Source organism: Streptopelia decaocto (genome assembly GCF_964273445.1).
Source record: "Streptopelia decaocto genome assembly, chromosome: 15".
Taxonomy (NCBI): domain Eukaryota; kingdom Metazoa; phylum Chordata; class Aves; order Columbiformes; family Columbidae; genus Streptopelia; species Streptopelia decaocto.
Window position 1 is genome coordinate 6987146 of NC_138670.1, and position 20448 is coordinate 7007593.

Consider the following 20448-nt stretch of genomic DNA (forward strand, 5'->3'; position numbering starts at 1 on the left):
ATGAACTACAGGTTCATTAAGTTAAAAAAATGTTACTATAAGCAGGAATTTATGCAGAATTCTTTAAAAAATATTGGCAAAACACACATTTAGCAGCCATTGCGGTAGCAATAGCTGAAATACACTGTATACATTTTATGCAAGTTTTCTGAAAACGCGTTTCAGGTCTTCTATAACATTTTATATCTGCAAAATGAAGAGTAATAAGCAATTTACCGTCGCTCCAAATTGAATTTATGTTTTGTAATGAATTTAATATGTCATATAAAACATAACTTCGAGCTGTAAACTGGCCTGGGAAAAAAATTATAAATGTTTCCTTCTTGCCAACTTCAACAATTTGTGAAGGGAAATGACTTTTACAATGCCTCACTCTGGCTTTTTTACAGCACATGGCATTGAAAGACTAGTTGCTGCTTAAAATTAAAAAATAGACTTTGTACTAAAACTGTTCCTCCAAGGTAAGTGCAAAGGAATGGGAAATTTCCAAAAACGAGCGCCTATCCTGTGAGGACAGAGCTCCATTTGAGCTTCTCCCTGCTAGTCTGCTTTCAGTCCCCAGACAAACCTATCGCAGGGCTCTGAAGATGTATGTTATTACTCTGCCCTATACCCCTGCCATCATCAAGGCCCTGTCTACATTATAACCTTCTTTCTGCAAAATAATGATGGAAATCCAACTGCAGCAGGAACTTAGCACGTGCTGATCCAATCAGCGCTTCATGCTGATGGAAACTGGAGGAAATTTTCCTTGCCAGCTATAAACCCAACGGCCCTTCGCTCTCTTTTGACACTGTTCTATGTCCACCAAAGATACTTTTCCCTTTTCACTCCCTGTTTTCTCTTTGACCTGAGCTGTGAGAATGCTCTATGCAGTCCCACACCTCTGCCACAAGTGTCTATATGGTTGTCATAGAGCCTCTACCAACCAATGCCCCATTGCCGGCAGATTTCAGACCTGGCCACAAGGAATGGCCACACGACCCAACACCGCACGTCTCTTAGCAACTGAAATCCAGAGGTTCTCAACTTCCGTGTCACACTGGAACAGCAGGATGCTCAGATTCCTGCTGGTGGACACTCTCTGTGGGAATATATACGAATAAACCAAAACCAAGTATAGCGCACCCCAACTTTCTGGTACCCAAAAAGGACTCTCTCCATCATTCGTGACACAGTGCTGAAAAGCAATTCTGCAGCATCAAGGGCTTAAGATATATATTAGAAGAGTCTGTGTAGATATCTCTCGAATTTGTGTACCTATGACGCAAGAAAAAATTTGTTTTCAAAAATGAATGAAAATAGGTATAAAGAATTCTATTATAAATTCTGTAAAAATGAAGGAGAAATGCAGTAAACTACCATGGTATATTTTCTTATGAAGGTTTTACAGGTTTTGAAAAATGTAGCTATTCTGTACTTCAACATAAGCAGAAATAAATATATTTATTTTGCCTTTACAGTTAAATAAATTCATGCAAGTTCTATTTACACATGTGCACATCTTCCTACTCCTTAAAGCAGGATGTGCCTTCCTGTGCTAAAAATCCCAATGATTAGTAATTTCTAACTCTTTCCTGCCCTTTTATTAGAAAGGGAGTACTGAGTAAAAGACCACACCAGCAAAATAATCATTTTGTGCACTAACAAACAACATTATTCCTTCTTTGATAAACTTCATGTGCTATGAATAAGCTGTTGTAGATAAATAAAGATGTATTTCTGTACAACATTAAAACAGAAACAAAAAAGACAGGAATTAACAACAGCTTTCTCATGAGAGCACAGCGTCTTAGTCCTTGCTCGCAAGAAAAAAAGTAAAAAGCTGGATTTCCTCAGCAGCCCACAACATGTCAGGGGCTGCGAAACTCGTCTCTCGCTGTGTTCTGTGCCACAACAGCACATTGCAGTGTCCCCCCTTCCTGAGGTCACTCCAACCTACAGCTATTTCTTTTACTGTATTTCTGCTCAGTAATTTTAGTTATATATATACACAACAATTCCAATAAGGAGGCAGGGAAGGGCAGAATCGCTTAAGGCAATGAAGCATATGGTCTCTTGGAATGAGGATAGTGCTGTGTGGGTATTATGCAGAGGGTTTGGATTGTAAGGAAATATGCAGGAGGTCAAGGGAAGGATCAAGGCAGAAATGTCTTTCATATATTTCCTGAAACAGGCTTCCAATGTCTGTGCGAAACACCAAGACGACCAACAGCCATCACACAAACACCCCAAACATCCTTCCCAAGAACATGACCTGAAATTATGCTTTATTTGAGGTTAAATATGCCCCACATCTGCCCTCTTGTGCCTGGATACCTATGGGATGCATCCGCTTGGCCCCAGCCACACAGCTGATCACAGAATAACAGGGTCTGAGCCTCTCACAAAAACAAGTTTTTGAGGTCAGGGAGTCACATCCCCATCTGACGTGGAGGGAGGAGGCACAGAAAGACATACGAGTCAGCAGTAATTTGTAGTGGAGCCAGGAACGGGTGCCAGAATGCCTAAAGCCCATTCCTGTGCCTTAAGTGCAGAGCATGTTTCCAGCTGCACACCTAACTGGTGCATCTTACTGCGAACCACAGCTTAGCTGGGAAACTGCCAACGAGATAGCTGTGCAAAGCATGTGCATTTTGATACAGGAGATTGTGGCCAACAACAGAGCAGTTTGTCTCCATTATGTCATCGTGTGTCTGAAAAATTAGTCATAGCCAAGTACCACCTATTTATAACTACTTGTCTGTTTTTTAAGTCTGTTATTTTCAATATCTTCCTAGGAGACTATAATGGCTGATCCCAAGGCCAGATGGATTCATAATATTCAAGCTGCAAAAGAAGGATCGTGCTGTTACTCACTGAATTTACTCAGACACTGCAGTTTCTGCAAGGTGAGTTTTTTTTTTCCTAAGAAAAAGTAACAATGGTTTGTATTTCTATTAAAAAAAAACAACAAAACCCCTTTCACCAGCTCTTCAAATGACTGTACAAGAGAAAAAGCTGCCAGTACTTTACATATACATTATTATATTTTTATTTCAGAAAAGGGATATTTTTGAAAAGACAAGACTTACCTGTGGTACCCCTGTTATTCTAAAATGCCACTAAACTCCTGGAAAAGGTCATGAACTGGCAGAATCTGCTGCATAAGTTATGTTGTGCACTTGTGCATATAGTCTGATCAAAGTCTATGCCCACGAATGCAGAAATTATTTTGATTAATGAGGAGTTGATAGAATATCTTAACATAGTCTAGAAATACAGGTAAACCTCAGCATTGCCCACAGTGCTCACACAGCCTCGTATGCTGTCCATCTCAGGCCATATAGGTTCTAAATCGAATACCACACGGACAGACTATCTCAGTGCTTTATATTCCCTGCAAATACATGGCAATATTAGTGTCTGAAAAATCCACACAAGGGAGGCATGTAAAAGGCGAGTAGGATGGCAACACAGCCTGATGGAATTTGTAAGGGAAAGGAAACATGAGCAATCTTTCTTACAGTCAGGGGATGAGAGTCCCTTCCACAGAAGCCACTTTTCTCTTTCTAGGTAAGACCCACTGCCCAAAGCTTTGCAAGAGTCCCTGTAGCCATAGCCATGAGTACTGACTGCATCCCTTTCAGCTCAGAAAAAAAGCACTTGGGGGGAAGGAACCAGTTTTGTCATTTGAAAGAACTGGTGAAATACCATCGGTGCCGGTGGGGCTGAAGGATTCCTGTTGTCATGGCCAAGAGGCAGTTTTCTCAAGGCCGATTTCTGATGGTTGGTCTCAGGTCTCAGCCTCCCCTGAAGGACGGCCCGGCCCCTCCTGCACCTCAGCTCTGAGCACTGGGCACCTCTCACTGGCACAAACACTGTTGCCAGGACACCTGTAACTAGTTTTACTTGAATATATGTACATGTTTATGTATATATTATATACATATAGGCATTATATATATACACACACATATATATATACACATATATATAAGGCACTGTAAAATGTACCATCACTTGTCTAGGGCTGTTTTTAATCTGTAGAAGTAGATAATATTTCTTCATATAATTTAAAATATCTAACCAAGACATTTAAAAAATGTTTCAGTGTTACAGAGATATCAGCTGTGAAATAAGCCTTACTTTAAAACTGAAGTTATTGTGACAGGATTAACAAAACCTATTTTGACAGTAATTCTAATCTATTTCTTACATAACTGCTCCTCTCTTAAAAGATATAGTCACCTGTATAAATAGTTTCCTTTGTCTCTCCTTATTATGTTCCAAAATGTGAACTGAAACTTGTCCTGCAGAATGAAAAATAACAATAATGGAAAAGTGAATACAAACTTGGATAATTTATCCATTACTTAAAGATGAAAGCCAAAATCACTGTAAGCCAAGATGTCTTTAAATAAAATGTACTAAAACAGACCATGAACTTACATAATTCTGTTTGACATAGTCAACATAAATCGAGCCTGGTTTTGGCCATTTTACATATAAGGTATAAGGTAATCTCTGCCATGTGAAGACATGATAGCACACAAATATGATGGGCATTTTTAATGAAGATGATTCAGTGCATCCTTGCTTAATGTAATTAGCCTATATATACAAATTATGGCACCAGAAATCCTGTGGCAGCTGCTGTTAGGAGGGTTTGGCAACTGTGCGTGTTATAAGCCAGCCTTACAGATCAAATGGACCTATTTCCAAAGGCTAGAGATAGATAGATTAGATAGACAGATAGAGACAGATAGATAGAAAGACAGATAGACAGATAGATAGATAGATAGATAGATAGATAGATAGATAGATAGATAGATAGATGAAGACAGGCTAGAAATTGTACATCTTTGGGATGTGTAAATCCAGATATCCTGGACGGATCATTTCAACAAATACCAATATAACATTTTTTCCACAGTTACTCTGTAGCAATGATTTGCAATTGTGCCAGACCACAGGATCCCTCTTAGCCCCACAAATCCAATAAAAACCAGTACAGAAAGCTTCATTTAGTGTTTCCTGGACCACTTGCTGTGGCCTCACAAGCATGATCCATTGGTCACAACGAGGAGACACTTAAAAAAGACTCAGTGTATTTTCTACTGTGCTATAAGCACCTTGAAAATGAGATTTAACTTGCAATCACTTCTTTCAATAGTTTGTCACCTGCGGATTTCGCATTGGAACCAGCCTTTCCAGTACTACTGTTTCAGTTCGCGTTTTGCACAAGTGGAAGTGAAAAAGGGCAGCGCACCATGAACCATCTCGGTAAATGAATGTATCTGAGGTGTAACTCATGAGGGAAAACCAGACACTTGAAAATACTGAAGTGACTCAAAGGTTTAAAAAATATATATGTATTACGAGAGCCACAAAAAAGGTTACAGACAGAGCTCCACAAAGCCTGCACGGATACATTCCAACAATTCAAGGTGGCAGAACAGGTGAAATACAGACCATAAAAACGGTTTGACATTAACTTTCCAGACTGTCAGAGACAGTGACCTTGACCCCATCTTTCCCCCACAAAAAAAAAAAATATCGAATATATATATGTATCTATATCTATATCTCTAGTCTGGACCACAGATATAGTCCAAAGAAAACCACATTGCAATTTCCACATTAGGCTTATAGGAGAATAGGCATTATCTGAGGAACGTCCATTATAACGCCCGCGAGGTGATTATCTTAGGCCAAGTTGACGTAACGTTATGCTTGGTTAGCAAATTTAGAACAGCAACACAACACAGTTCATTTGCTGCACAAGGCTACTAACACATAGCTCTGTGCAACCCTTGGAGCTGACTTCAACCAAACTAAGCAATTACATTTGGTTTGTTTCGTTTAATTTAATAAGAAAATGCAAATGTAAGATATTAGGGCAGTTCCCGCTATCACCTTTCTTAAAAATTCAAGACTTGAAGACTTCTGTAATGTACTTGCTTACAGACACATTTTGAGACTGTATTAATGATCTTCAGGAAAGATGCCACCCTGAGGCTTTTTCCCTTGTTCACTTCAGGTTGTGTCTGCATCCAGTTTTGACATAGGGGGCCAAATCCTGGTTGTATATCAGTGCAGTATTTGGCCCAGAGTTTCAAAGTCTTTGCTATTCAGACTTTCCTATGAGGTCAACAAACAAAGTAGTAAAAAAAGAAAATATTAAGGCTTCAAGTAAAAATATTTCCTCTCTCTCCCACCCATGTAGTAAGGTACATGTAATTTCATAATACTCAATATATTATACAATTAAAGATACAGAGATCCAACTTTTCAAGGCAGATTGTACTACAATGAAAACCTGGAGGCTTAATGGGAGTGTATGAACAGGGAATGAACGGCTAATAAAATGCAATATGTGATGAAAATTGATGCATAAACTAAACAAAAACTATTGCTGTTTTTTAAATAAGTAATACAATCCACAGCTAAAAATAACAACATGTTGGAAAGATTTAAGACTTCTGAAACATGAAATAAACATGACAAAAATAAAGAAGCTACTTCACAAGATGTGTTAACTTGTGCTGGATTTTCGTGGCTGATCCCCACCTACTGTAAATTAGCATCACTTACAGGAGCTTTGATGGAGCCACACCAGTTTACACCAGCTGATGATTCGGCCTGCAGTGTCTGTAAAAACTGAGACTATCTGGGCAGAAGAACCTTACCGTTAATCTGTAAACTGCTTGAGGATCTATACTTTAGCATGGGCTGCATTCTGCTCCAAAATTAGACTTACTAAGTAGGTCCCCAGTCCCGCAACGGGAGCTATGGAAGCAGACACTTACATTGATGAGAAAATAGCTGCAGGTTCAGCGCCTTGGATGGAAATGAGGCTGGATTTGCTGCATGCAATCTCCTGTTAACAGTTCTGCTTAGATTTCAGAAGATTTGAATAATTTACTCCAGGCTATGTGCACTGAATTATATGCAAACCTCAAAAGGAAAAAAAAAATACTTTGGTACCATTGTAAACCTATTAACAAGTCGAATGTCTCTCAACTGTGGGCAAAACTACTCACAAAATATATAATCCTTATATCTGAACCTATAATGACACAGTGCATTAATTCTTTCCTCCCTTACCCCTTGTGAACTATGTCAAAATAACCCTGGATATTAGTGCTTTATACACACAATACTGTGTTTAGTCTTACTGAGAAATTCTCTCATGAACTAATGTAGTTAACTTCAAAGGCTCTTTGGCCCTTCAAGTTCCTCAGTAGCTTTTTTGTTTATAAATGCAGGAGAATGATCAAAGTGGAGCATCACTGGGATGCAAATCTCAAATATTACACTGGTGCAAATTTTCAGCCTTGCTTGCATGAATTTCATGTACATATTCAAAGATACATGATAAAATGTGCCCTTGTCTAGCTCCCTGGCCCAAACTCAATGTGTCACATTCCCTCTTTTTCAGGGCTTACATATGGCATACATGATACTTTAAAAACAAGTAAGTCTTGTGATACTCTACGCACCAGAGTGAATTCCAGTCCTTGAGGATATACTGCATCTTCCTGAGGAGTTAACATCAGGGTAGAGTTGCAGATTAATAACAGTTAAAGATGGAAGAAATCTGTAAGGCCATCTGGTCTAAGCCCCTTGCCCCTGCAGGCTCATCTCTTACAGAAATGTTTTAAATCACTTATCCAAATATAGTTCTACTGTCCAAACTCGTTTGTCTCCAATACTCTGCCTTGGAAGACTATTCCACTGCCCCTTTCCTCCATCTTTTCTGCCCCTCCTGAATGTAACCACTGGTTACCAGTCACAACCCTCTGATTTACCTTTGGTTTTACATCTTTCAACTAATGCATTTGTAAAATTATGATACTTAGTTTCCACTTCATTGCTTAGCCAGTGACACGTTTTTAGCCCTTTAAATCTTCTCATCAGCCAGCCCGTCCAGTCTTTTGATATATAAAATATTGCTCCGTCTGTACCCGCTCCAGTTTGCCAGCATCTTTCTGGTACCTTGGTGCCTCCAACTAAAGACAATATTCTGCATGCCAGTGAGCAAATCTGCATAGAAAGACTATTGCTTCTCTGCTCTGCAATGTCCCTACAGCAAGGCAATAAAATGCACACTTTGGCCTAGTGCAGCTGCATCGCTTTCCACGCTTCTCCCTTCAGGCAACATGGAGCATTACACAGAGAGATTATTAACTTTCTGACGTTCTCTTCAACCTTCCTCTCTAAAAATGGCGTGATATACAAGGGACATAATAAGCATGTATTGCAGCAGATGTCAAGATTTATCAAATCAAAATATAAATTTTAACCAGGCAAAACTGAAGTCAATATTTGGCTTCTGAAATAATGAATCTTAACATACATGAAGACAAGTAAGATGTTATCATCACATTCTGAATTGCTACCAAATATCTGGAGAGTTCTCCATTATAGTCAAGGACTGAAAAGGATTCAACCCCTTGAAACAAATATCCTGAAAATGATGAATTTAGCTCTCCAGTCAAAACTATTCACCCGGAGAACCAGGTGGGAAGCAGAGGTTTCGTACACTGACTGGCTCAGTGACAAATAATGACTTCTAGTGATCTGGCAGCAGTCGCTCAGGATATTCTTAATTGCATAAATGATCTGGCTAGTTAGCACTGATCCAGATACTTTTGACTTCTGAGGTGGTAACTGGATGGGAAGCCAAAGGAGATAAGGAATGGAGAAAATAATTCCATTTGTCCCAAAATTATTTTTGCCAGAGTCCTCGTATTTGTGACAAAAGTAATGCACCCCTTTCTTGGTTTTTATAGTAAACTTGTCTTTAAATCCAACAAAGCAAATGTAGTTTTCTGAAGAGAGGAAAAGGAAACCTCAGAATGTTAAATAGATTTGACTGATATTATTTTAAAAAGTTGTTCCTCAAGGGAAAAAAATCCAAATGGAAAATCCGTTGTCTAACAGTATTGAAGACCAGAGGGAATGTGCTAGTAATTAGGCAGACAGAAAATTTATATCCTTTAGATGTACGCTTGGCTCAGTTACACACACTGCAAATTCAACAGATCATGATAACCTTGCTGCAGGATTACACAGATGGCACCAGGGCAAGGCAGTAAACCACGTTATTGCCTAAATCCAACCGGTAACAAGGAGGGTGCAGGGAAAGCAGCTCACGGCTGTTTAAAATATGTTTCCATCCAAACATTTCTTTCTTATCAGCTTGGTTTTGTTTCCAAGTCAGAAAAGCCTTTGAAAACCAGAGGGAGCAAGAGGTCGGTGGAAGACCCTTACTGGTGCTGCAGTCCTTTTCCACGAGAGACGAGCACACGCACACACTCACACACAGTTTCACACACAGGGAGGCGAATGGCAGACAGTGAGAAGATGTTGCTATCCTTTCTCCTGCCCCTATCCAGGAGCAGGGAGGTTTTTAAAGACAACACGGCGTTCATTGCCCAGGTGCCCTTGTCTTGCTCCTTCCCTGGAGGAGGAACACGAGGCCTGGGAGACAGGGAGCAGTTCTTGCACACGCAGACTGGCCGCACGGGCAGCCGGCTTTCCACGTTGGTAGGAAAACAGCAGTTGGGTTGGCCAGAAGAACTGGGAAAAAATGAATGATCCAGGACTGACTGTACTTTTTTACATCACAACTGGTACACAACAGGTTTGTTGGACAGACACACGCACAATGGCTTTAGCGCTCTCTTGCATGAAAGAAATCTGGTCGGTGGTTGTGGTGTTAGGTTGCAGCCAGTTCCCACCTGTCAGTTCAGGAAGAGTCTGGTGGACTATACAATTTTATTCCCCCAAGAATAAGGCTGCAGCTGTTTTTTGGCCAAAAGAGAAAGATGAAAACAGAACAAACCCAAAACAAGAAAAGGAGAGTGGCCGGCTGCTGCTGCTCCTTCTTTGTTGTTATGTGAGTCTTCACAGTGCTCCTAGCTTCATGGCTGGCTGAGTGGATGGCTCTTTATTTTTAATTAATTTTATTTTACACTGAAATTTCATAGGTTGTTCCACCAACTCCAGACACCTTCTTAACATTTGAGTGTCTAGCAGGGCTGACAGGTGTCCCCTGGGAACTTGATGATGAACCCAACCTGGATATTCCTTTGGGCTGTCCATTTATTTTACTGTGCGGTGTCTTCAGCTGTATGTCATCCCTGCATCAAAAGAAATATCAAAAGATGAATGTGAGTGACTAAAGTGTGATAGCAGAATGGCTTCATTCAGGATAAACAATTATCCCTGTTACCATGAGTCTCAGTATTGCAAAATATTCAAGCATGAGAGCAACCTGGTTGAAGCCAATATACTTGATGAAAAGCCATTGAAATGAGAGAATTGATTTGGCCATTAGGTTAGTGGATCAGACCCCAGTAATATTTGTTAATTTAATTGCTTGCTTAAATGCTTTGTTGAACCAAACTAATTGTGCAAGCATGTGTAGGGTGCAGGCAGGTTTAAATGGCACCACTGTTGACCTTAAGCCAAACTGTGTCTTACAATCAGAAATAAAATACTCGGAAAAAAACTTCCCAGTTAAATATCCAGTTAAACAAAATGATGTTGCTTATTTCTGAAAGACATAAGAGAAGTGAAGCTTAAGACTTCTTTATGACCGAAGACACAAACTGAATCAAGTCAGGAAGCACTCCAGGATGACTGTAATTAAAGACCATATACCAGATGGACCATTTCAAATAATTTAATCTCTTATGACCTGCTGCCAGGGAGCAAGGACAACAAGCTTTCCTCAGAAGTTCTTTTAGATCTAGGCCACTACACACTAAAGCTTAATGTGTCTCATCCCGAAGCTGTTTTGCAAAATGCTGCTGTATCCCCAAACAGCCGAAACCTCCCACCTTCACTGGCCTCCAGCAAACATGTAATCAGGGTCCTGCCTCCAGCGCAGCACTCTGCACTTGCTTCCGAACAGATTGTTCGCTGAGCAGCACCTAAAGCAGTACATACCTTTGTGCTCCCACCGATTGCACCTCTGTAATTTCCACAGTGTTTACAAACGAGACAGCCTTCGGGCCTCCATAAGAAGGTGACCTAGGCATCCCTGTGGGGGACGACGGGACCTGGTGGCCTGGAGATTTGTAGGAGCCATTGCTCACCCTGCCCTGTAGTGCTTGATGGGACTGGACATTATTATTGGCTAAATCAGCTTGCAGAGAGGTTGTGGAAGTCCTTGGTGCTCTTGTCATTGCACTTGAGAGTGAAGACACTGAGGACTGCAGTACAGGGTTCCTTGTGCTAAAACTGGTAGCAGCCATCAGATTGTCTCTAGATCCATACCTCATTGCCATGCTGCGTGGATCTTCAGAGAGCGTGCTGACTTGCTGAAGGCTGTAAGAGCTAGGGGTGTCGTAGACACCTGAGTCTGCAAACACTGAATCGGGGTGTGAGTGGAGGAGCTTCTCCCTCTCCTCCATCTCTTTCCTCTCCTGGATGGATGCCATAATGGTTTTGGAAAGGTTATCATAGCGGACTGGGGAGGGGTCTCGCTGATGTGCAGCTGGACTCCCCAGGACTGGGCTGAAGCTCTGCGGTGGTTGGCGCTGCAGCTCGCTCCCCCGCAGGTGGCACATTTTGGCTGATAAATACGGGGAGTGGTACCCAACGGAGCTGACCGCAGAATGGGCGATGCACTTCCTCCCCGAGGGCGACATGGGGTTTAGCAAACTGTCATATGAAAGACTCCCATTTCTGTTTGACAGGGAGTTGGGAGAAAAGATGCTTTTGTAAGGGGTAGAAGCCGCCCCTTCAGATTTTATTGGATGAAGGGGCACTTTGTCTGTCCCTCTCTTGCCAGCAGATTTCAGGCTCAGGGATCGTGAATTGATGGCAAAGGAATCTATCTGGAGTGGGGAAGACTGATAGGTCTTGTGGAGGGAGCTCTTCCGGTAGCTGGGGATGTCCAAGCTGGGTTCGGACTGGTAATCAAGGCTCCTGCCATCCTCTTCTATCAGAGCCCCTTGACTATGTCCCTCCTGCATGGTGATCTAAAACAGAGGTGAACACGAGAAACAGAAGCCAGTGATATGTAAGTACAGGTTTGCTCTCCACGGTGAGTTCATGGGAAGAAAAGAGCTGGAGGCCTCTCAGACTCTCAGCCCAGTTATGGCACAGGTTTGTTGTAAGGAATCCCCTAACTCCTGTTCAGCATATGGATAAGCACCTCAGAAGCAATAATAAGTGCTAAATAATATTGACAGTAATAAATATGTCAACACACAGACACTGAAAACACAGAAGAGAGATTTTCTAAACTGAGACTTAGGTCTCAGTCAAAGTAAATCAGATTGCAATCTGATAATACTGCCCTTGGAAAAAGCTCTCCAAGTTTTCTGCAAATAGCTCTCGAGTTGAGGGATGTCTGGTTTTGCGTGCTGAGTCAGAAATTCTTTAAGCTTCATTTCAACACACTGGGGACCAGCATGCTCTTATCCACTTTGCTCGGAGCTATGAATATTCAGTAATTCTGAATTTCTGGTCATAGGTCTTTTAAGCACCTAAGCTTAATTAAAGCAGAGAGGCTCCTGCCCATCATTTAGACAATAAAACGAAGCAATCTTCTCCTTTTTTTATTGCCTGTGTAGGAGAAAATGGCCACATCAGAGAAGGAAACAGGCCACATTTTATTTATGTGCATTGGAAACAGATATGACTTCACTCTGTTTCACTCTATGCAAGATTGCTTACAGTTCTGTTCATATAAAATGCCATTCTGTGCTAAGCAAATAATTTTTGCTGTTTTTTTTACAGATTTTGCCATACTGCACAATAAATTTGCTACATTGGTTCTGCAAAAAAGCATTATCATCAGTTACATATTTAATCAGAAATACAGTCAATGCCGTTTGTTCTTTATCTAACTTCTTTTAAAGGAGCATTATCTAAAAAAGCCTAACTGGCAAAAATCTGTTTTATTCTAATTTTTTCTTCAGGCTCTTTTTCTTTGAGCTAGAAGATCGGAAAATATGCAAACCAGCTCGCTGTCTTCTAGAGCATGGTTCTAAATTTGGCCTTCTCTGGAAAAAAGAGACCAAGTGACAGCCTGTAAAGGAGGAGGAGAAAGCAATGATGTAGCCTATAAGTATATTTGTGCTATGTATCCTTGTGCCCCAACCCCTCTTTCATAACAGTTTTCACTGCTTAAAAGCAGAATTACATTGATGGGTTGAAGAACAGATACAGAAGAGACAACATGATCAGATTTTTTTGATGCAGTGAACACACTGTTGTTCCTATGTTCCCTTTCATAAGTTTTTTCTTCATTCTCTAGACAGATCCAGAGAACAAGATTTACAATGACTGCAGGAAGGCTCAAATCCAAACTCGGTGGTAGCTGGAATTCCACCATCTATTACCATCTGTGTTTTCAAAATGAAAAGGATACTAGAAAAGTCTCCTTTACCATTTAAGGAACATTCTGTCTTATTCTAGTGTTGCTGCAGTCAATTATATATCTCTACCATTTTTCCTTTCCTTACTTATATCATCCCTTTCTTGTTATTGTAGGTGTGACATTGGAGGAGCTGATGAAATTAATTGTATGAAAACTGCATTGTGTGTGGTATGTGTGTTTTAAGCGTATCTCCACTGGTATGTGAAGATTTGGATACGTATTGTAAATATACAAGTTAAACTGGTAATTTTCAAACTGCTGTTCCCAGGTGTGGGGGGCCAAGGAATATTTGCAGCAAATCCATGAGAAATACGTAAGAAATACAAGCCTATTAGCAGTGGGCTTAGATAGGCACTCTGCTTCCAAAGGAAACAGTGTAAACTGTTTAAAAACTCCTAAGCAAAAGAGAAAACAGTCAAAATTCCAGAGCAAGTCTCTCTAATTATTTGGACCTCAGTTTTCCTGATAGGAGGAAATGATGCCAAGTGTTAAGGAGGTTTGGTTTTTTTTCCATTATATAACCCAAATGCACTGAGAAAGTGCTAAGGAAGGTCACACACAAGGAATCTGCCATTAATTTTAACTAAAATATCTCTTGGGATGCTTTGACAGTTGTTTCTGTTTTGCAAGCTGATGTGTTAAGGAATCACTGAGAACGTCATCTGTTGGTTAAAGGGTCTGATCCAGAAAAGCGCTAAGCACGTCCAGCTCTCCCTGAGGTGAATGGGAGTTGGCACCTGCGTCAGGAGAAGCCGATGGGAGGTGACACTTCTTGGCACCTCAGGATCAGGCCGAGACACAGAAAAGCAGCAGCGCATGCCTGTCAGCACGACAGACCTGTCAAGCTCAACAGAGGAAAGCTGCGAAAGCAGACATGTTTTCATAAGGAGCAGAGTGAAAATATACACTATGGCACAACAATGCCAAGTGTTGTTATTTACTTCTACACTCTGACATTCACTAGAGCCTGACGGTGAATTTCTCCCCAGCTCCATGTTGTCTGGTGTTATCTGGGAGCAGATTCTCCCAGGCTCGCTCACCTGCTCAGCTGTAGCGTGGTAGTGGACTTTGGGATTGTTGCTGAAAGCTGGTCGATACTTGTACATGGCAGGTGTAGGAGGGCTGATCAGTTTGGGAGAAAGGCCACCTTCTGTAAAAGATTAAAAAAGGACTTTCTATTAAAATGTGTGGATGGAATGTTATCATCCCTAATTCCGCGCTATATACGGTCCTCTACAAACAGATCGGTTCTGAAAAGAACAAAACTTGCAGTCCTTTTGTGCAGAATTCCACCAAAATCAATGAAGCCCCTGTGGAAATAAAAGTACACTGTTGCCAGATAAGCAATCTAAAGAGACATAGAAACAAGGTATCATATATTAAGTGGGGTAACATATTTTGGTGTGAAGTAATTTTGCCGTAATTTGAAATATTAAATGTTTGGGTTGAATTCAGCTACTAGTTTTGTTGGGGGGAGGAAGAGGGTTTTTAGTTGTATCAAAGCTATAGTCTCACAGTTTTCTAAATGAAATAATTCAGTTTGTAATGTCTAAGCATTTAATGCTAATATTTCTGATTCCTCAGTTCAAAATGATATTTTAATTTAAAAATTGATCAAAAGTTTAAGAAGGGGCTTAAAAGGGTTTAAAAACTCTGTGAAACTGAAATTAAATATCTAACCTAGGCTTGCATGAACACCTTCAAGCCAACTTTTTTCTCCCTTTCCTGCTGTTTATTCCTCTAGTTCAGAGCTCTTGTAAATACAAAAACGATTCACCTGGATCCCTTAACTTTTTTGAAAGAATACTAGAAGCCTTTTAAAGAGGCTGAAATATTTTCTTATTAATAAAAATAAAACACTGATGATGCAACTATACCTTCACTGGTGCCCAGCTGCCCTTTTAGCTCAGAGTACTTGCTTGGATCTCCTTTGGGTGGCAGAGGTGGTTGCACATCCATACCTTTATCCTCCAGACCTTCCAGGCTAATTTTAGACTGCAAATGACCAAAGAATCAATCATTACCCACAACTTGGTTAAGTCACAGCATCTGTCAGTGCTGGCTGTACCACAGAACAGGTATACCTATAATGGCAAACATGATTTAGCATCCACTGCAGACAAGGATTGCCATGTGTAAAATTAGCACTGTCATAACAAGCCAGTATAATTTTAAAGGCACTATCCTATTCTGCTGGCTATGCTAAATAACATTATCATCATACTAGCTAATATGTGGCAGAAGACAATGGTGTTTTCTAGCTTTTTTGGTCATCTTTCCAGTTAGGTCTCAGCGAGTAACTCTGCAGAGAGTGTAACAAATAACTATCCACAAAAATCTTTCAGGATGGCTTCTTCTGAATCCACTGCTTTTTATAGGACTAAAAAAAATCCTTGTCTCTATTTCGTGGCAGTAGAAACTGAAAAAACAGGAGAGAAGAGAATTCAGCTTCTGAGCTGAACGTTCAATGTTCCTCTCACTATAGTCTGGGAGCTCAAAACCTTCTTTGAAGTAAAATGGCTGACCTGGTGGTACAAGGGTTCCTGCGATGTGTTAGGTGAGTTAAAATTAATTTGAACGCCAAGAGGTGGCAATTCTTGGGACAGAAAGTAACTATTGCAAAGAACAACCACCTCTTCCAAAAAACGCCCAGAGGCATTCTATAACAGCGCTGCAGAAGGGCTGTTACTGGATCAAGAGCTGCTGTTAGCGAACCCGGGTTATTTTCAGAGGATGAAGTATATGGTAAGGACTCAACCCCTGTATTTTTCTCCAAAAAGTGCATCATCTCAAAGAAATTTTCAATGTCAAACTAATTCCCAGGCTTGATAAAGCTTAACCCATGTTCTTCAGAAGCAGCGCTTGAAGGCTGCCTTACCTTGCTCCGGTTGAGGTTGGCTTGGATTCCGTTGTCACTGATCTTCACTGTGATCTGTCGCTCAGACAAATCAGGTCTGAGGAAAGGAGGCTTCACACTCACCGCTTGCTTTTTCTTGGGCTCAACTATGTACCTGGTTTAACAGTCATAATTAAAATAAGCAATAACGTAAGAACAAGGCATAGAGACAAGAAAATCTTCCTGCTTCCAGGGTATGATTTAAGAATGTGTCAGAATCTAGGTGAGCAAAGTCCATTTATTTCAATGGATGTAATAATTAAAAAGCAATAAAAATATCAATGTTTTTTGTAGTGAGTAAAAGGAGATGAAGCATTAAAAAAACCTAAGCAATTTTTAAAGCACTGATGGACAAGATGATGAAGAGAGAAGAGAGGCCTACTACCAGTGGGAGCGATTTACTAGACCTGACCTAGTGAACACGAAACAGCTACCTTGTGGTGGAAGATGGTGAAAAGGGGAATAAAGAGCCAGCACATGGGGAGTTAACACGGAGAAGATGTGTTGTCAGTTCTAGCTCACAACACAGCCACTGGTTTCTGTAGCATGTTTAGAGTGTTCAAATAAATGGAGGTAAAATAAACAGACAGGTCTATGGGAAGCAACAAATCTAAAGGAAGTAGTTGAGTTTAGATACCTAACTTCTTTCCAGTGGACTAGAATTCTCTAAGTGCAATCGGGCAGCGGCTATACAATGCATAAATATCAACGCATGCACAAGCTTTCTCTGTTTCACCTAGCAAATAGGACACTCTAGGAGTGATGGCTCAGTGACTTTCAATATACAGGACAATTTCAACAAGTCTTCACAAAAGACAAACATTCTGCTTGCTAAGAGTCAGAAAATAGCCATGATGATTCTACTCATACCCCTCTCACAACAGGAGTGTCTCCCAACTTCTAATATCTGGTTCTCTTAAAGTATCTTGACCTGATTTTCAAGTTTTGGTAAGTTTGAGAACCAGCTATACCAGTGCAATACATGTAACAGACTTTTAGGACGTATTTGCTGCATAGTGAAGGAAAAGAAGAAGGCAGATAATAATATTAGGGGCTGGAATTGCTCAACACCCTGAAAAGGCTCAAATAAGTCTTCTTGTAGTACCATCATTAACATGGTTGCAAGTTGGACAGCTCAGCACCCAGGATATTTATACTCCATCTGATCTATTGCATTAAACCCCTGATTTCAAAATGTGAAACGATAAATCCATTTTCCCCAAAATAGAAAGCCATAAATAAAATTCCAAGTTCCATGATGTAGACCTCATTGAAAATCTGTTTTATGATAATGGAAGTGCCAGTGAGATTGAAAACCACAGCAGTCTTAAATTAGATTTAAGTCTTAAGGAGAAAGGCTGATTTTAGATTCTTTCCTTTTCTCCAGCAGATTAGAACACCTGGCCATTAGCTGTACAGTGCAAAAAGTCATGTTGGGAATATGGTAACATACTGAAACTTACCTTGTTCCTGAAATCCACTGGATGAACAAGTTAGTGAAGATGAGGATATAGATCTTGATCTAATTTGACATCCTCATTCCAAATAAACATTTCTGGGATGAAGGTTTTGCTTTACTTCTCTGTCATTTCACCAATGGTCTTTCACTTGTGATACCAGCCAAGCACCTTTTCTTCCTCTGTCCCAACAACTACTGCATCTCCCTCATTCTGAGTTGACAACATTTCTCTTACCTGGGAGCCAAGGGGCTGCAGAGCACATGTTCCACATTTCCACAGCATCCTCGGGTAAAAGGATTCACTCCCCCACGGAATTTACCTGTCACCTGGAAACATATTCAGGACGGTGCTCAGACCTCTGGTTATATAAAAGTCATCATCCAACTCTCAAAAAGCCAAGAAAAAGCATGTCTTGCTCTGACCCTACTGTCCTTCCCAAACAGATCATTTTTCTTTGAATGCTGCACGTCCTCTCTCCTGCTCTAACGCACCACCAGCATCAGCTGCTTCTGGCTGGGAGGCAGGCTGACTAGAGATCCTGTCCCAAAAAGGCAGTGAGCTCAATGTGACCATGTGTCCAAGTGGCCAGGTTCACCTCTCCATGCTGCTCCCGCATCAGATTCATGCCCGTTGTCAGCCAGACATCCTGGTTGGTCCCCTTCACTCCCCTGTCACTTCACTCCTCTGCCTTGGCAAGTCCCCTCCAAACAAACAGGAATGCCAGTTCAACATTCATAACGCTGGATTGGAGCAATGTCTCCTCTCTATCAGCATCCCATCCCAGTACGAACCACTGCCTTCTGCGGGAGGGTGCCAGGAACGCCCTGCTGATTATGATGTTTGCTTGGAAATAAGCTAGTTTAATAAAAGCCAAGCCTCATTAGACTGGCGGGATCCATTCAAAGCTTCATAAGCATTATAAAGGGTTTGTACTCTACAGGCAGATACTTGAAAGTAACCATATGGGGATAAATACCAATAAAGCCAGGGAGATTAATAGTGGTTGCCATTAAAACCATCAATGTTGCTCTTTGCAAGTAATGCATTTTAATAAACTCATAGTTCTGATCTAGCAACAAGTTTACAGAGTACCAGAAATACTTTAATTACTTGCACATAAAATAACGACGATTAAATGATTTTGCAATATATTATGCTGGCCTCTTTGATGTGACATAAAACTCTTAAAAGGCCAAGAGAGAAATGTTGGAAGTTCTGAGTGTTGGAAGAGTAATCTGATGACTAAAACATGGCTTGCGACATCTGCGTTCAATCCTGGACTTAAACTGACTTGTACCAGATGCTGGCAAAGCACTTCATATCTCTGTGCCCATTTTCTCAAACACAACATGAAAATAAAATTTCTCTAACTCACAGATTACAGTACTAATTATACCAGTTTGGTTTCTAAAGTAGTTTGAAGTCCTCTGATAGAAAGCAGTTTCAAAAGGAAGGATATTTATTTACTCCATTCAGAAACTAAAAATACCGGGATATGAGCAGATGTTGGGTTATGGGTTATTTTGATTCCATAAAAGACTTTCAGAGGCATTCAGAAGGCTCACAAACGTCTAAACTCAGCCACTATGCACTCCTAAATCACAGTCTGCTGACTATTAATGCTCAAAGCCTACAAACTCCAGAATGAACAAATACAAAAAAATTACAGTAAACCACCAAAAATGTATGTAGCACTAGCCTATAAAATGTACTGGGAAAAGAGGATGTATAGCTGAGCATATTGTAACTGGGAAGCTGACAGCAGATAACTAACAGTTTGAGAAAAGTGAATCAGTACTGAGACTGCAGGAGAACAGTTTATGTTTTAATACAGTGGCCAAGCCAGGAGCAGATCCCATATCCACCACTCCTGGCTTGGTGCTCTAATTACTTAGATGTGCTTCCTTTGAAAGAGACCTGAAGGCCTGGAACATGCATCCTCCAGCTACAGCTACGCAGTGTGTATGACTAAACAGAAGTTAAGACTAGATTATATTTAATTTTCAGAAAATGGTATGGGAAGATGAACAAATCTCAAGTGGTTTGGTAGCTCAAGAAACCAAATCAAGCGAGGATGCATTTTCCAATAGTTATTTCAATCAAGTTAAATGCAAAATTCTCAACCTATCTCAATGTTACTGCAGTCACAAGCACAAGTAGTTAGATTTTACTTTTTTTTTTTAAATTTAATTTTTTCCTTCCTCCTCTGCCTAAAATTATCATGGGCAGTTTTCATCTCTGCACAGAGACAAGTCATGGGCTGAGACCAAAACACCTTGGGTTTCATGCTACCATTGTAAGCACTATCAAACCTAATACTTGGCCAAAATCAATTCTAAAATTAAGAGCAGCTGGTTCAAAGCAGAGCAAAGAAAAGCATTTAAAGATCTACAGCTATGGTAAGCCTGCTTTGTTCAGAGACCAAGTCAGGCAACAATTCAGGATGACTTCAGATTCTTTGCTTATGTAAAACTCCCACACTATTCTGGATAAAAGGTTTGATTGTCTCTTGTGAGACAGGAGACAATCTCATCCCAGTTTCCAAAGGCCTGGCCTCAGACAGTCCAATCTGCACAGCAGCCTTAACAAGAGACATAAGCATGAAGCCGTCAGCCTGCAGAACAGCCAGAACAGCACACTGATCAGCCTGGGCTAGAGATGGCCCATAGATGCAAGTGCAGTAAAAATGCAGTAAAAATTCTTTTTTC

The 20448-nt window shown here is 40.6% G+C and overlaps 1 protein-coding gene across 1 annotated transcript in view; it reads right to left on the reverse strand.

The window, feature by feature from the left end:
• Window positions 1–4498: 4498 nt before the first annotated feature.
• Window positions 4499–20448, reverse strand: part of ZDHHC8 (zDHHC palmitoyltransferase 8) — a 103417-nt gene continuing 87467 nt past the window's right edge. The window contains exons 6-11 of the mRNA XM_082066382.1: window positions 17975–18066; window positions 16263–16395; window positions 15262–15379; window positions 14425–14534; window positions 10942–11978; window positions 4499–10130 (exon numbers count right to left, since the gene is read on the reverse strand). Coding sequence (XP_081922508.1) covers window positions 9959–10130; window positions 10942–11978; window positions 14425–14534; window positions 15262–15379; window positions 16263–16395; window positions 17975–18066 — 1662 coding nt within the window. The 3' untranslated portion in view covers window positions 4499–9958. The remainder of the gene's footprint in view (window positions 10131–10941; window positions 11979–14424; window positions 14535–15261; window positions 15380–16262; window positions 16396–17974; window positions 18067–20448) is intronic.